The following is a 16,314-nucleotide window of genomic DNA, read 5'->3' on the forward strand; positions in this document are numbered from 1 at the left end:
CTCGCGAGATTTCGCTGCAACTGCCATGGTAACCAACTGGAGGGTGTCATGGCCGCCGCGCCCGACCTTGGGCTCGGCCCAAAATCCCCTTTTTCCCCGTAGGATCCGGCCCAAACGCCATTTGCCCCCGTAAGACCGGGCTCGCCACGTCCCCAGCCCGTCCCGGACTCCATCTCTCCGTCTAGAGCTCCCGCTGTGTCCTTGTTAGTCCTCGTCTCCCTCAGGCTATGGCAGCATCCCTCCCTCCTCGCAGGCGCCCGTGTTGGGCCCGCGCCCGGCGCCCCCCTGCCCGCAGGGCTCTCGCCTCATCCATGGTAAGAGCCAGGCTGTGCTGCAGGGCCGGGTTTCTCACTGCAGCGGTGGGTACAGCACTGGACACACACTCCCGTGTAGGTTTTCCCTGTCCTACGTCCTGCACAGCTCCTGCGTCACCTCAGCAGGAGAAGAACGCTCCGGGAGGGTGGCAGAGCTCTGGACAGGTGCTCAGGGAGGGCGGGGAGTCTCCCTCGCTGGAGACATTTCAAACCCACCTGGACGCATTCCTGAGTCACCTGCCCCAGGTGTGCCTGCCTTGGCAGGGAGGTTGAAACGAATGATCTCCAGAAATCCCCTCCAGCCCTAATAATTCTGGGATTTTTACTCTCTGGCCTGGGCTGCTCTTCAGGGCCTGAAATGAGATACAGGTGTGTGACAGCTGGTGTCAATCCCTATCAATGCCCCAGGAAGAGCAATCTGGGCCCTGCACATTCTTGTTTATTTGAGAAGAGAAGCCAAATAATTTCAGCACGATCATTCGGTCCCGTTCAAGAAGTTATTCCACACAGTAGGTTGATAATGAGAATCACAAAATTGCAGAATGGTTTGGGTTGGGAGGAATATTAAAGTTCATCCAGTCCCACCCCCTGCCATGGCAGGGACACCTTCCACTGTCCCAGGCTGCTCCCAGCCCTGTCCAGCCTGGCCTTGGGCACTGCCAGGGATCCAGGGGCAGCCACAGCTGCTCTGGGCACCCTGTGCCAGGGCCTCAGCACCTTCACAGGGAAGAATTTCCCTCTTAGGTATATTTTTATATTCTTTAATTTCACTCTATAGGTATAAATACCTATATATTTCCTAATATGTACTTATATATTTCCTTATTTTGGGGGAGGAGGTTGTGGGAAGAGTTCCCACTGACCTCTGGGGCTTCAGCCCATCCTGCAGCCTGCTACAGCTTTGTGGAGCCAGCAACAACTCTGGATGCCTCCAAACCTCCTAGAATGAATTCTTGTGTTGCAAATGGTGTGTAGGCTGCTTGGAAGGCATCCTCTAGAAGCCTTGTGAAAAAAACCCAGAGTGTTTGTCAAGTGCTGATGTCCCCATTCACACTGGGAGGCAATTTTTAGCTGTGATTACTTGTTTTGATTTCTTCAAGTTCAATTTTCTTTATGGAGGTGGAGGAGGCTCTGCTGCTTCATAAAACTGGAAATTCTTTTGCAAGTCAATTACAGACTAAAGCCACAAACAGAAGTAAGACACTAATGAAGTTGGCAAACATTTCATTAAGTTATTGTTGGTATAGGTCTTTAATTTATCCTAAAAATACAACTGGTTTTGATCTAGAGTCAGGATGAGTCAGGTTTTACTTTTCATTGGTTTGGTTCAATTCCTTCACATATCACAGAACAATCACAATTAACCATTATTTTCTCTTCCTTATAAAATCTAAATGGCTTTTAAAGAACTTTTCTTAAAAGGCACTGTTTAAACTGAGCCCCTGGAGGTTCAGGAGCTTTCCCTGGAGAAGGCAGCCCTTGTTCTGCAAGGGGATCTTCCTTTTCTCTTCCTCCCCCTGCAATTTGCTCAAATCAATCTGCATTGCTGCATAGTTGGTATCCAAAATAGAACCACGCATCAAGTTACTTATAAAAATACCAACATGATCCAGCAGTTTTTTCCCCAAATAGCTCCAGAAGTGCTTTCTGTAACCACTGCCCCAGCGGTGCCAGCTCCACCCTCCTGTTTCCAAACAGCTCTGGAAAATATCATGAGGGGAAAGATAACTTGAAGCCTCCAAAATAATTATTTAATTTTCATCCTGAAAATTAAATTCCAGAAGGCAGTGTTTAAAACCAACCCAGAAATGTGGTCTTCTGTTGGCAAAAACAAATGCTCAGTGCAGGCCAGTGTAGTCTCACTTCACACTTACTCATTTTCAGGCTGCTGGGCTCCCTGGAAAATGCTGATTTTTGGGATGAAGGAAGCACTGGTGAGCAGCTGCATTGTGAGGCACTTCATAAAGGGTTGTGTTGCTGTGTCTCAATGGATCCTGACAGCCTCACCTCAGGACCTGGTGCATTAAACCCTTTCCAAGGGGATGGAATAGTTCAGGGTAATTGTTTTGAATGTTCAGCTTCCTTTGGAGAAATCACTCTGCTGCTTTTAAATCCCAGAGTCACTGAGTGATCAGAGGGGGCTCTGGAAAATGTTATCCATTAAGGATCTAGAGCACATTCTCTGTACCCCTTCCCCACCCCAGGGAAAAATTAAGGCAGGAGGGAATGTGTCCAAAGCCAGGCTTTTCTTTTCATTGCTATAGTTACTTGGCAGTTGGGCCCTTGCAGTGTAATATCAAGTATTTATTATTGTGGGACTCCAAGGTGATGTTTGGAACATGCGGTTTTGAAAAACCTTCCTTGCATTTTACAGCCCAGCATGTGCTGTCCCAGGATTCCTTCCCTCCCTCGTGCTCTCCTCTCCTTTCTTTCCAGTAAATAAGTGTATGAATAAATGGAGAAAATGAAGCCAGAAAGCTTCAAAATGAGCCCTGTATTTCTCTGGTGGAAGGCACCTTCTAGTTGAAACAGGTTCAGCCCTTGGATCCCCAGTTTTGTTAACAATACCTGGCTGAGTTGTGTGTGGAATTAAGAACTGCTCATAGGAGTTGGACACTGGCTGGGTTTGCAGCAGAAAGCCATCAGTTAAGGCAGAGGCAGGATTGGGGATCTCAGATGAATTAGTACCATTATTAATCTTCAAATTTGCTGCTTCCTTGGTGTGCTGTGGAAGATCCATGCAGACAGCATGTCCAGTGCTCTGTCCAGCTCTGGGCCCTCACCACAAGAAGGACCTGGAGGGGGTGGAGCATGTCCAGGGAAGGGGCTGGAGCCCCAGGAGAGGCTGAGGGAGCTGGGCAGGGGCTCAGCCTGGAGCAAAGGAGGCTCAGGGGGCCCTTGTGGCTCTGCACAGCTCCTGCCAGGAGGGCACAGCCGGGGGGGTCGGGCTGTGCTCCAGGGAACAGGGACAGGAGGAGAGGGAACGGCCTCAGGCTGGGCCAGGGGAGCTCAGGGTGGACATCAGCAGGAATTTCCCCATGGAAAGGGTGCTCAGGCCTTGGAACTGCCCAGGGAGGTTTGGAGTCCCCGTCCCTGGAGGTGTCCAAGGCCTGGACATGGCACTCAGTGCTCTGGGCTGGGGACAAGGTGGGGATTGGTCACAGCTTGCACTGGACTGTCTGGGAGGGCTTTTCCAACCAGAAGGGTTCCGTGGTTCCATTGCTGCACTTGGAGGTGAGGAGCTCCTCTGGAACTGCACCAGCTGGAATTCAAACCCTTTTCAACAGAGCAGACTTCCTTTCAACTGTTACCTCTGGCTTGGCCATAGAGCAGGACGAGTTTTTGTTTCAAAAGTTCCCAGCAAGTTTCCTTTAAACCTTGAACCTTTCCCAGCATGAGAATATCACCTCTTCTACTTTTTCAAAGACTCCTAAAGCATCCCTTGTGTCATTTCCCCAATGGATACTAATACACTCTTGGTATCCTCTTCTCCAAAGAATACACATGCAGCTTCTCCCATAGATTTAAATAACATGAATCACCTCCCACACATGTATTTTTTATTTATTTTTCTGCCAAGATCTGCACAGGAAGGCAGCAGTGTAGGAGTTATCTGCTTGTAATGGTTGACATAGCCTCAGTGTGGGCCCCCACTCCCTGTTTCCTGTACTTCCAGAACAATTCTTTCATGTTACAGAGAGCTCAGACCTGGGTGGGAACCTCCAGCTCTCAAACTCCATTCTGATGTGTTGGGTTTTCCCTCCAAACATAAGCCACATTCACCAGCAGACACTGATGCTTCTTTCTCTCTTTGAAAACCTTTTAGCTCTCTGAGCAACAACACCAACAAAAAAAAGTCTGAGGAGAATGAAGCCCCTCCTCAGCAGGACTTTGCCCTGGAATGGGAAAGGTGCCAGCAGCTCCATTAAGCCTCCTGTGCTGTCCTTATTGATTTTCTGTGGGCAGCAGTTGGATGCTGTGGGGTGAGCAATGCTCTGAGGCTGAGCTGACTTCATTAGGAGGGACAGCCTGTGCTGCAGTGGAACATCCCTCGTGTCACACACATCTCTTAGGAAAAACCCTTTCCTTAGGATTTTCCCTCCTGAGGAGCTGAGAGGCCTCAGGAACAAAATGTAACCAATGGTTATCTGCTGCTGTGGAATGCAACAAGTGCAGCTGGGATTGGGCTCATGTGGTTGTTTCTAATTAATGGCCAATCACAGTCAGCTGGCTCAGACTCTCTGTGCCACAAACCTTTGTTATCATTCCTTTCTGTTCTTAGCTTAGCCAGCCTTCTGATGAAATCCTTTCTTTTAGTATAAATCTATTCTTTTAGTATAGTTTGAATATAATATATCATAAAATAATAAATCAAGCCTTCTGAAACATGGAGTCAGATCCTGGTCTCTTCCCTGGTCCTGGGATCCCTGTGAGCACCATCACACCCTCAGGCTGTGCATGGGGACCAGAGCCACGTTCATGAGCACACTCTGTGCTGCTGCTGCTGCATTTCCACACCACTCTGCTTGGATTCTGTGTGCTGCTGCTGCTGCATTTCCACAGCACTCTGCCTGGACTGTGTGTGCTGCTGCTGCTGCTGCATTTCCACAGCACTCTGCCTGGACTGTGTGTGCTGCTGCTGCTGCATTTCCACAGCACTCTGCCTGGACTGTGTGTGCTGCTGCTGCTGCATTTCCACAGCACTCTGCTTGGACTGTGTGTGCTGCTGCTGCTGCTGCATTTCCACAGCACTCTGCCTGGACTGTGTGTGCTGCTGCTGCTGCATTTCCACAGCACCCTGCTGGGACTGTGTGTGCTGCTGCTGCTGCATTTCCACACCACTCTGCCTGGACTGTGTGTACTGCTGCTGCTGCTGCATTTCCACAGCACTCTGCCTGGACTGTGTGTACTGCTGCTGCTGCTGCATTTCCACAGCACTCTGCCTGGACTGTGTGTGCTGCTGCTGCTGCTGCATTTCCACAGCACTCTGCCTGGACTGTGTGTGCTGCTGCTGCTGCTGCATTTCCACAGCACTCTGCCTGGATTGTGTGTGCTGCTGCTGCTGCTGCATTTCCACAGCACTCTGCCTGGACTGTGTGTGCTGCTGCTGCTGCTGCATTTCCACAGCACTCTGCCTGGATTGTGTGTGCTGCTGCTGCTGCTGCATTTCCACAGCACTCTGCCTGGACTGTGTGTGCTGCTGCTGCTGCTGCATTTCCACAGCACTCTGCCTGGACTGTGTGTGCTGCTGCTGCTGCATTTCCACAGCACTCTGCCTGGATTGTGTGTGCTGCTGCTGCTGCATTTCCACAGCACTCTGCCTGGATTGTGTGTGCTGCTGCATTTCCACACCACTCTGCCTGGACTGTGTGTGCTGCTGCTGCTGCTGCTGCATTTCCACAGCACTCTGCCTGGACTGTGTGTGCTGCTGCTGCTGCTGCATTTCCACAGCACTCTGCCTGGATTGTGTGTGCTGCTGCTGCTGCTTCCAGCTGTCAGGTGTGGCTGCTTGAAGCAGAACGTGGAGAAATGGGACAAGATGTGGCACAGCTCCTTGTGCTGATTGTGCTCTAGGCTGCTTTTGCTGTGAACATGAGGTTTGCCCCAAAAAGCTCGGCAGGAGAGCACTTGCATGGAAACACTGACCTGAGTTTTTGCCAGCTCTGAAATTCCAGGCAAAAGCAGTGCTCTGACATTTCATGGCTTTATTTTCTGTGTACTATTTTGTGATCATTTTTTAGAATAGTAGAAAGAGAAAACTTGTGCTGTATTGATGAGGTTTTCTAATGAGTAAGCCCATGAACAAGTGCTGGTTTTTAGCCTTTTCCTACGTTTTTCCATTCGTCCATGTCTCTGGCTAATTCCATACAGATTCTAACTACTGAACCGTGACCATTGTATTAAGAAAGAATCCAGGCAGGCCTTTACAATTCTTTTGGCTGGTATATTAGCAGGCTTCAAATGAAGTGCAACGTGTCAAGGAAAAAGTAAGGGAATGGAAAGTTTTGTTTCTTTCTGCTGTGTTTAATCAGCTTCTCCTTGATTCTTTTTTAATGAAAAGCCACGGACATTATTGCTAGTTAATGACCGAGTTGGACAAGAATGCCCTCAACACTCTCTTTGCTTTGGTAAAGACTCTGTCTCTCAAGTTTTCTGAGGTGAAAATACAAAGTTAAAGGAGCAGCTGCAAGAAGAGGAATGAACAGTGTCCTGGGATCTGCAGCTAAGTGGGATGTGCTGCAACAGAGGGCTCCCAGCAGTCCTGCAGTGCACGGACACCTTGGGCTGCTGCTGGGTTTATCCTTTCCATTGAGCAAAGGAGCAGATCTGCCTGGGTGCTGGTGGAGTGGAAAAAAGTCTGCTTCAACATTCTTAGTGCAGGGAGGGGAATGCCTCAAACCTCACACTAAATGGGTGAAATGTTGTTTTTCATTAAACCTGGTATTTGGAGTTACTCATCAGTTCATGCAGGAAATGGGGAAACTCTAACAACTTTTCAATTCCAAGAATACACTCAGCAAAGCTGCTTTGCATTCAGGATGGGGATCTTTTATATTGTTGGTGTGCTATTTTGACACTGTGTACAAAGATCTCCATAGTGAGAACTATCTGTGGCTTGAACATAGAATTCCAAGACATTGGGTAGTGTTGTAGGTACCTTTTTCCTATATTAGTTTCCAAGAAACACTTGGTTTTCAGCCTCAAACCAAGTGATGCTGCTGTTTTAATGACTCTGACTAATAAAACCCAGCAAGCTAAACTTTACCATTGCTGGAAGACTCTTGCAGCAATAAATTCAATTTATGAGAACTCCTAATAAAAGTTTACATATCTTTCAAGTGCCATGAAAGAAAATGGGCAATCTGACCAAAAAAAAAAAAAAAGGTCAAGATGTTTCTTTATTACAAAAAATGACTATTCAGTGAAGCATGAAGGTTTTCTCTCAGACCTTGTTCCTCAGCATGTTCTCACAGTCACCCTTGGTCCTGGATAAATGCTGGAATAAACAAAACAAATAGCATTTCACCACACATGCAGGAGGATAAAATAAAAACCACATCGTGCTGGACCACAAATGCTTCAGGAAGTTCTGGCTGAATGTGAAAAGTACTTTGTAATGCTAATAAGTGTTTATCCTTTTGCTTCCTCGAATGTAATCAAATGTACAGGGAAAGCACATGGATTTTAGAGCTGCTGATTGCAGGATCAAAAGCCTTGTTATTAACTGCACATGAATCTGATGTTGTGGGGCCGTTAGGATGGCATCTGACATCATTGTTTGCTTCCTTTGTTGATAGCCCCTCCTTTCAGAGAGGGGCAGAGCCTGCAGGAGCCCTTTGGAGAGCTCTTTCCTGTAGGTGGGTGATCCATGGCAGCAGCTCTGGGAAATGCCTGGGGCACAGGGAACCCTCCTCACAGCACTTGGATGATGGAATATCCCTGAATTTGGTGTCAACCTCTCCACAAATCCCAACAGAAGGTGGGATGGTGGTGACAGTCATGGAGCTTCTGCCTGCTGGGATCCGCTCCCCACACCAAACTGCAGCAGTCTGGTTCTACATCTTAATAAACAAACAACAAAAAATCCCTGAAACATGGCCTGCTATAAACAAGCAAAGCAAACAGCTGGTCCTCATTTGAAAAAAAGATGTGACATCAATTTCAAAATGAATCTGCAGATCTTCTTAATGCAAATATTCTTGGGAAAACAAAAAGCAGCTGTTTATGCTTCTTTATACCTATTAGCGGGAGAACAAAATCCAGGATGCTTGTATTTCTTCCACTAAGAAAAACATCCTCTTGGCCTTGACATTCATTTAGAGCTCAAATTGTTTGAAATATACTGGGCTGCCTAATTGTGCTATTGCTGTGCTGCTCCAGCAAGCAGCTAGGAGCTGTTTCTGTTCAAAACTGAAAGCTGCTACAAGTAGAGTTGTCATTGAGTGCTTTGCATTAATTTTGTGACAGAAAGAGGGAATTTTAGAACAGGCATTTTCAAATTTATCAGTTCTGGCCTCCCAGCCCTGAGGAGCATGAGATGTGTGGATCCCTGGAAAAAGAATGAATAATTTGGCCTGTAATGAACAGGTTTGCTTTTCTTAATTACTGCTGGGAGGCAGCTCAGAGGGAATGCAAGGACTGGAGGAGGATCTGGGAGCAGCAAAACAGAGCCATTCGGGATTGCTCCATCTTACAAAGCAGATTGAAGGAGCTTAGGCTGAGAAGTAGTGGCAAAGAACTGAATTTGGACTCTCTTGAGCCTTCTGAGGTCCTGTGGCTGCTCTCCCAGATGTTGAAGGATAATTTCCCACCTTTGGGGTTGTTTGGTACTGGCTCTGGATGGAGTTTGATGTGGGTTTGTGTTTCTGTGCAGTAATACAGCTCCTGTTTGTCCTGACATCGTTCTACTGTTTTCTCTCCACCTTTCCGGGCTCATTTTGTTTCTGCCACCACTGAGAGCTGTTCTGTCTGCATGGGCTCCATTGTGGTGCAAATCCGTGTGCTGCACTCCTGTCTCTGCCTTTGTAACCCGATCCAGGGCCAAGCTGTGCGCTTCCCTGGAAACTGGGGCTGTCTGTGAGAGCCAAAGGACAGCCCTGTGTGACACCTGTGTCTGTGACACCCAAGGACAGCCCTGTGTGACTCCTGTGTCTGTGACAGCCAAGGGACAGCCCTGTGTGACTCCTGTGTCTGTGACACCTAAGGGACAGCTCTGTGTGACACCCCTGTCTGTGAGAGCCAAGGGACAGCTCTGTGTGACACCTGTGTCTGTGACACCCAAGGGACAGCCCTGTGTGATTCCTGTGTCTGTGACAGCCAAGGGACAGCTCTGTGTGACTGCCCTGTCTGTGAGAGCCAAGGGACAGCTCTGTGTGACACCTGTGTCTGTGACACCCAAGGGACAGCCCTGTGTGATTCCTGTGTCTGTGACAGCCAAGGGACAGCTCTGTGTGACTGCCCTGTCTGTGAGAGCCAAGGGACAGCCCTGTGTGACTCCTGTGTCTGTGACACTCAAGGGACAGCCCTGTGTGACACCCCTGTCTGTGACAGCCAAGAGACAGCTCTGTGTGACACCTGTGTCTGTGACACTCAAGGGACAGCCCTGTGTGACACCCCTGTCTGTGACACCCAAGGGACAGCTCTGTGTGACTGCCCTGTCTGTGACACCCAAGGACAGCCCTGTGTGCCTGCCCTGTCTGTGACAGCCAAGGGACAGCCCTGTGTGACACCCCAGTCTGTGACACCCCAGGAAAAGCCATTTTTTCACCCCATGTTGGCATTCCCAGCTCCTACATCAAACCCAGGGAAAGGCTTTTGGCTCCCCAGGGCCCAGGCTGCAGCACAGAGAGGCCCAATTGGGGTTTCTTGGGGTCCTGGCAATAAAACTGGGGTTAAACACGGCCTGACCTGTTCCAAAAGAAGCTGCAGAGGAAACTGTTGGTGCTTATTGAATCCTAATGATTTCCTGGGATCATTGTGTGGTGTAGGTCTGAGATTCCCATATTGAGGACAGGTCAGGAGTCTGCAATTGGGATGTCTTACCTGAAATCACTGTAGTGGGAATTACTCCAGTAATAGGAAAAAATGCTTTATTTTGGGACACTCTGAGCAAAATAGAAATGTTTTATTAGTACATATACCCTGATTCTGGAGATCCTGGTTCAGGTCACCTCTGGGGAACTCTGCCTTGGTGGGGGGTCGGTTTAGGTGTCCCCTGAGGTCCCTTTGAACCCCGACAAATCTGAGATCCCGTTATCCCTGGCACAACTGCCTGAGCCCTGAAGGCCTCCAGCTGTGGCAGCACCTGCCGGGCTTCCAGCAGGTACCTCCCAGCCCACACCGAGCACTTCCTTTTAGAAATAATTAATAATTCCTTTTAAAATAATTTATCATTTCCTTTTTAAAATAATTAATAATTACCCCTGGCCTTAAGCAGCTGGAGGCTGCTTATTCTTCCACGTCACTTCAGACCTAGCAGATGCATTACAGGCATGTGTAAAGTGCAGTTTACCTGTGTAAAACGCAGCTTTAGGTAACGAGTTTGCTACTCGTTACCTCTTCTGGGCGGCGTTTGCCGTGCAACCCGCCTGCCTCGTGCTGCCTTTGGTTTAAACTTGAACAAGTGCGTTTAAGGGAGCGACGTTCCCGCGCAGAGGCTCCGGGACCGACTGAGGGCCGGGCCCGAGCTGCGGGCGGGCCCCCCGCAGGCCCCGCCCCCAGGCCCGGCCTCGGGCTCTGATTGGCCGTCGCGCTCACCCCCGCGCTGCAGTTGGTGCCGCCGTGCGCCGCGTCCCCCCCCCGCGCCGGTGGCGTGGTTCGCTCCGCCCCGCCCTCCCGCCCCGCCGCCGCGCATCCATACTTGGCGATGGCCGGCGAGCCGCGCGCTGATTGGCGGGGAGCGGAGCGGGGGCGGGGCCGTCGGCGCTGACCCGGATGTTCACTGCCGGGCGGCGGCGGAAGCGGACGGGCCGCGGCGTCGAAGCGACAGGGACGGACCGGGAGGCGCCGCCGTTCTACCGCCCCGCGCACCCGCCCAGCCGACATGGTGAGAGCGGGCTGGCCCCGCGCCCCTGCCCGCGGCCCCCGCCCTTCCGCACCGCCCCCCCGCGCCGGGCCCCGCGCCCACACCGCCCCCTCGCACCGGGGGGCCTCTCCCGGCCTCCCCCGGGCGGCGGGGACGGAGGGAGGGACGGCCCAGGCGGTGCTGCCGGGACGCAGGGAGGGCTGGCCCGGCCTGAGGGCGCTGCCGGGAGGGGCTGGGGCTGGCGGAGGCTCTGCCCGGCGCTCCGCAGGGCCCGGGGGCGGGGGGCTCGCCCGGGGCTCCGCTGCCCGGGCACTGCCAGACCTCCGGTCCCGGTACCGGGCGGTGCTTCCAGGGGGAAGGATGTAGAATTACACGGGCAATGCTTCCGCTTTGGCGGAGAACGGTGCCGCCCCGGGCGCTAGGAGCGTCGGGCCCGTGGCCGTGGCTCCCGAGCCCTGGCTGTGTCCCCCGCCGGGCCCGTGGCCGTGGCTCCCGTGTCCGAGCCCGGGCTGTGTCCCCCGCCTGGAGCTGCCCCTGGCCTGCGTGTGCTGGGCTCGCCTGGAGCTGTGAAATGCCGAGAGCAGAGGGGCTGCATCCCTGGGTGCTGCTCCTCCACAGGGCTGCGAGCTTAACTTTGCCACGGAGAAGCTCCGGTTTCCCCGGCAGTGTGGAATGATCTACCTCGCTGTGTTCCCGAATGGATTAGCCCGGGGCACGAACCCTTTCGATTTCCCTTTGGTGCTGTGCAGAGGGAGCAGCCTCCAGCAGCTGGCCCGGGCCCTGCTCTGCTCCCTGCCTTGTGCACAGGGGCTTTTCCCGAGCCTTCTCAGGCATGGAGTCACTTGGAGGGAATCACATCACTTCATGCTCTTGGGGATTTGTGAGTCAGGTTTTCCAGCATGACAATTGAACAATGTTCAAATGTGTTTAGCTCACAAAAGATCAACCCAGAGCCTGGCTCTACAGCAGTGTAAAGGCTGTTTAACCACACCAGTGTAATCCTTTACTTCTTGCCTTCATCCTTAGGAATTTCAGAGGCAATACCTTATGTTCTTTCTCTGGAGCTGGAGCCACCAGTATCATGCAGGATAAAGATTTTAATGTCAGGTGAAAGGTGAAGAACAGTTATGATCAAAGTTCTGTTCCGTGTTGGTTCAAACAAGAGCAGGTGCTGTACCTGAGTCCTGGCAGCACAGAGCATCTCATTCCAGCTGTGGGCCTGATTTTAACACACTGACATCTGTGTGTGCAGGACCTGCCTTGGAATCTCAAACTGGGATTCCAGCAAACTGTCCTGACTTATACCACTGCAAAAATTGTCACAGGAAAAGAGCTCAAAGAAAACAAGGAGGCTTCCTGGAAAGTAACAGCAGTGGTACCAACTTCTTTGAAGGGATATAAAAACGTGCTGTTAGGAGAATCCAGTCAGGGTTTAAATGTAACTGTGCCACTTGTTTGGAGGAGGTACAGCACAAATGCTTTGGAAATTTCCTGAGTGTTACCAGGTTTTGCTGCCTTCTGGTTTTTTCCTGTTTAGTTGTGGAGACCACTGGGCATAGGAGAAATTGGATCAGAACTTCCAACATTATTGTGGTGCTTTCCAGTGTTGAGTGGTGGTTTCCAATGTTGGGTGGACTCCAGGAATGAACCTGCAGCCTCCAGTTTCAACTCATGTGCAAACCCAGTGTTTAGGGTTCTTCCAGGATCTTTGCTTTTAGTGGTCTGAGACCAGAAGTGGAGCATTGAGAGGATGGAATGGCCTTTCCATTGCAGAGAGCAGTTGGTGTGGTGCAGGATATTGGGTGAAACACCTTCCTGGTACCTCAGGGTTACCAACATTTGTGTAGAGCAGAGCTGGGAACCTTTGTCTCCTTGGAGAGCTCGGAGCTGTGCCCACATTTCAGTCAGGTGCTCAGGGAAACAGGGCAGGGCAACACATGAAGCTTGAAAACTGCCTGGATGGATGGTGTCTCCTGTGCTAAAAATAAATGGAATGCACTGTTCAGGGCAAAGCAGGACTTGGGAGAGTGGATCTGCTGAGATTTCTGGAATTGTGGGTTATGAATGGATGGAATCCAGTTACTCTTTGTAAAAATAAAACCCTTCATTTCCAGGTTATGTAAACTGGCCTGATCATGTTAGCAGGGATTTCTTCTGCCATGCAACTCTTGAGGAAAAGGAGGACAATTTTAGCAAAATTTATGATTTAATCATCCATAAATTCAGACTGTCTAGTGTAGTGCTGGCTGGGCATCATCCATCTAGGATTTGTGAGGCAGATAAGGAGCAGTGAAGCACAGCCCAGGGTGTGTGATGTGACAGTGACACCAACACAAACCTCGTGTGCTGCTCAGGGTCACTCAGATTTTCAGGACAGGAGTTGTTTGTCTGCAATCAGGGCCCATCTGTGACCTGGTCGTGTCCCTTTTGGACCTCCACCATGTGCTGTGGGGGTGTGGGGATGTTTTCAGTACCCACAGCAAGTCCTTTGCACCTCATGCCTTTGAGAAACACCAACTTCAGCTGTTTTGTAGAGTCCGTGTTGTATTGGGCAAGCCAAGTGTGTGAGCTTAGCTAAATATTATCTTAAACAGCAAATGCCCAAAATAATCAAGTCAGAGGATCTCTCTGGGAGGGGCAGTGCTGCCATTGCAGTGATGCTTCACCCCTGGTTTACTGGGCAGGGGAAAGCATTCAGCAGCTGAAGTTGTTCAAACAGGATTTCCTCCTATGGTAAATGTATATACTGATATGGGACTGGTTCACATCTGGGGGTGAAACAGAATGAAAGTGCATCTCAGCTCTTTTGGGGGACTATTTTTAGTCCTTATTACTGGAGTTGAGTTGAGAAATTACTTGCTTTGGAAAAATGACAATGCTGCCCTTCTCAATTTCTGCTTCCACAGCTGTCAGCTTTGCTTTCCATCCCTCCCTGACTTCCCTGGGGGAAGGATGGCTGGGGAGCTCGGGGTGCTCATCATCATCAGCCAGCACTCCCCAGTGCTCTCTGATGGTTCAGTTTGCCATTGGTGCATCAGAGAATGTGGAATGGTTTGATCTGGGAGGGACCTTGGAGCCCATCCCATTCCATCCCTTCCACTGTCCCAGGCTGCTCCAAGCCCCATCCAACCTGCACTTGGACCTTGGGCTTCCAGGAGTTCCAGTGCTGCTCTGGGCACCCTGTGCCAGGGCCTGCCCACCCTCCCAGGGAACAGTTCCTTCCTTCCTTCCCACCCATCCCTGCCCTCTGGCAGTAGGAAGCCATTCCCTGTGTCCTGTCCCTCATCTCTTGTCCATATTCTGTCACCATCCTTCCTGGCAGCTCTTTCAGGCACTGGAAAGCCCCAGTCAGGTCACCCCAAAGCCTTAAAATTCAAATTCAGGCTCAGGATGCTTCTGTAGCCTGGATGGGCAGTGCCAGTGCCCCTGTTTGTCTTTGTGCCTGCCCTTTGTGGGGGTGTTTGGTCAAATCCAGCTCCTTACCCTGCAAAGTGAACTTGTAGAGAAGTGTTTTGCTGCCATTTGAGCTTGTTCACACTCTGACAGACCCACCTCAAGGTAAAATCAAACTCTTTTCAGTGCCTCCTGAAGAGACCAGCTTTACTGGAGAAATGTGAGGTTCTGAGGGGTGCCTGTACCTAGTTTAGGGCTGTGGAATCCCAGGATAGTTTGGGTTGGAAGGACCTTTAAGGCCATCAGGTCCAGCCCCCTCTGTGAGCAGAGACACCTTCCCTGGAGCAGGCAGCTCAGAGCCCTGTCCATGCTCAGCCCTGTTGTTTACCCTGCTTTGGTCCAACCTGCTTTAATAACCTTTCTTTCCAGGTGAAGGAGATGATGATTGCAGAAGTAGAAGATACTCAAAAGAGATGCTGATCTTCTGTTTTTATCAATATGTTTTAGTCAATCACTTTCTAAAGTGATTCATAAACTGATTTTTAAAGTGCATTATAAAATTTCTCGCTTTCCCACTGATTCATGCTGGGAGTCCTGAAGAATTTAAAAAGCCTCAAGCAAATAAATCTTTGTGTCTCTCCTTAATGCAAGGAGAAAGGCCCAAAGCTTGTGTATGCTTCAGTTCTTCCTAAGCCTTTGCCATTTCCAGGAATAAGGGCAAAAAAACCCTCACTTAAAAACATAGGATTTCAAATTTGAATTTCCTTGCAGCAGAGGCTTCATCCCTGAAGGAGTAATTAATATGTCTGACCAACACAAGCTTTTCCCAGGCTTCCTGCTCTCTCTAGTTGGGCTTTAGCCCAAATTATGTTTGCTGATAGGTTGTGATAATTAAAAAGCTTCTCTAACTTGAAGATCAGGAGCTCAGGCCAGTGCAGTGGGGGTGTGGCCACTTCAGACAGGAGTATAAACTGATCTTTTTCTTCATCTTTGGTATGATGCCTTCTGAAATATTGAATAGTCTGTGACTGAGGGGCTCCTCTGAGAAGTGACCAAGCACTGTAGTGGAACAGTGGAACCCTGGTTAAGGTGTGACTGAAACACTGGGAGGGTGTGAAACTCTTGTGACTTTAGCTGAATAATTCAGGGGTCCTGGACCTGATCCAGTGGCCAAAATTCCCTTCTTAGTCCTGTGTCCTAAAGCAGGATGGGAACAGATGTTGCAGACAGGCTGTCCTGGGGAGTTGGAGCTCTTGCCTGTGTGGTAGATGAGACATTTGCTTTTGAGACTTCCTTGGTGTGGCATGAGGGGAAATGTGGTATTGAGGAAGTTTTAAAGCTCTGATGGTAGATATGAGAGGGTTTCTCATTTGAGGAAGGAGCTTTGCTTGTTTCTCAGCTAAATCATTGTAATTCTCCCCTGGAATGCCAGATGCAGTGGAACCCTGTCCTATCCTGTGCTTTTGATGCAGTGAAGTTTTGAGTGAGGAACTGAAATCAGGCTCTATTCTGTAGTTTTGTGCCCAAAATTATCTTCTATTTAGAATGACTTTAGTTGCATTAGGTAATACCTGGTGCTGTGTTTCCTGGAGTGGTGGTCTGAGCCTTGGCACCAAGCACTAGATTATTTTCCTTGTATTCTCTGGTGCTGCTGTTTTGCCCTCCCTCCCTCTCTTAGGCTTCAGAAGGAAATATGCAGCTTGCTTTGAGCTGCTGCTCTTTGTGCCACACCTTCCAAGCTGGCCTGAAGAATTAGGGAATGGATTTGCAGGCCCTTGACTTATCTGGCTGCCCTGCTCAGAAGTTGCCTGCTTTATTCCTGCACTATGCAAATTAAACCTCACTAGTTCCTATTTCATCAGTGGACCTGCATTATTTCAGTGCAGCCTTGGTTTGAGAGCCCTGGCTGTGGGTTTAGCCCCTGGGGACAGGAGTGCAGGTGTCACAGCCCTGCTGCAGAGCCTGGCCCTCCCTGACCTGGAGGGGACTGGGCTGTCCTTCCCTGATCTAAGGGGACTGGGCTGTCCTTCCCTTATCTAAGGGGACTGGACTGTCCCTCCCTGATCTAAGGGGACTGGACTG

The 16,314-nt window shown here is 50.2% G+C and overlaps 1 protein-coding gene and 2 long non-coding RNA genes across 4 annotated transcripts in view; 2 read left to right on the forward strand and 1 right to left on the reverse strand.

Annotated features, from left to right (window-relative positions):
- Positions 1–10: 10 nt before the first annotated feature.
- LOC139600860 (uncharacterized) lies at positions 11–4,838 on the forward strand. Its single transcript, XR_011682692.1, has 3 exons — positions 11–314; positions 2,199–2,248; positions 2,689–4,838. It is a non-coding gene; the product is annotated as an uncharacterized lncRNA (long non-coding RNA).
- Positions 4,839–7,194: 2,356 nt separating this feature from the next.
- LOC139600763 (uncharacterized) lies at positions 7,195–10,464 on the reverse strand. Its single transcript, XR_011682659.1, has 2 exons — positions 10,327–10,464; positions 7,195–7,311 (listed from the first exon to the last, which is right to left on the reverse strand). It is a non-coding gene; the product is annotated as an uncharacterized lncRNA (long non-coding RNA).
- Positions 10,465–10,702: 238 nt separating this feature from the next.
- CAPZB (capping actin protein of muscle Z-line subunit beta) overlaps positions 10,703–16,314 on the forward strand; it is a 61,209-nt gene continuing 55,597 nt past the window's right edge. For both annotated transcript variants that reach the window (XM_071449209.1, XM_071449210.1), the window contains exon 1: positions 10,703–10,860. In XM_071449209.1, the coding sequence (XP_071305310.1) occupies positions 10,858–10,860 (3 nt within the window). In that variant the 5' untranslated portion in view covers positions 10,703–10,857. The remainder of the gene's footprint in view (positions 10,861–16,314) is intronic.

The sequence above is a fragment of the Agelaius tricolor genome, unplaced genomic scaffold, assembly GCF_023055355.1.
Source record: "Agelaius tricolor isolate 1412-34295 unplaced genomic scaffold, bAgeTri1.0.p SCAF_28, whole genome shotgun sequence".
Taxonomy (NCBI): domain Eukaryota; kingdom Metazoa; phylum Chordata; class Aves; order Passeriformes; family Icteridae; genus Agelaius; species Agelaius tricolor.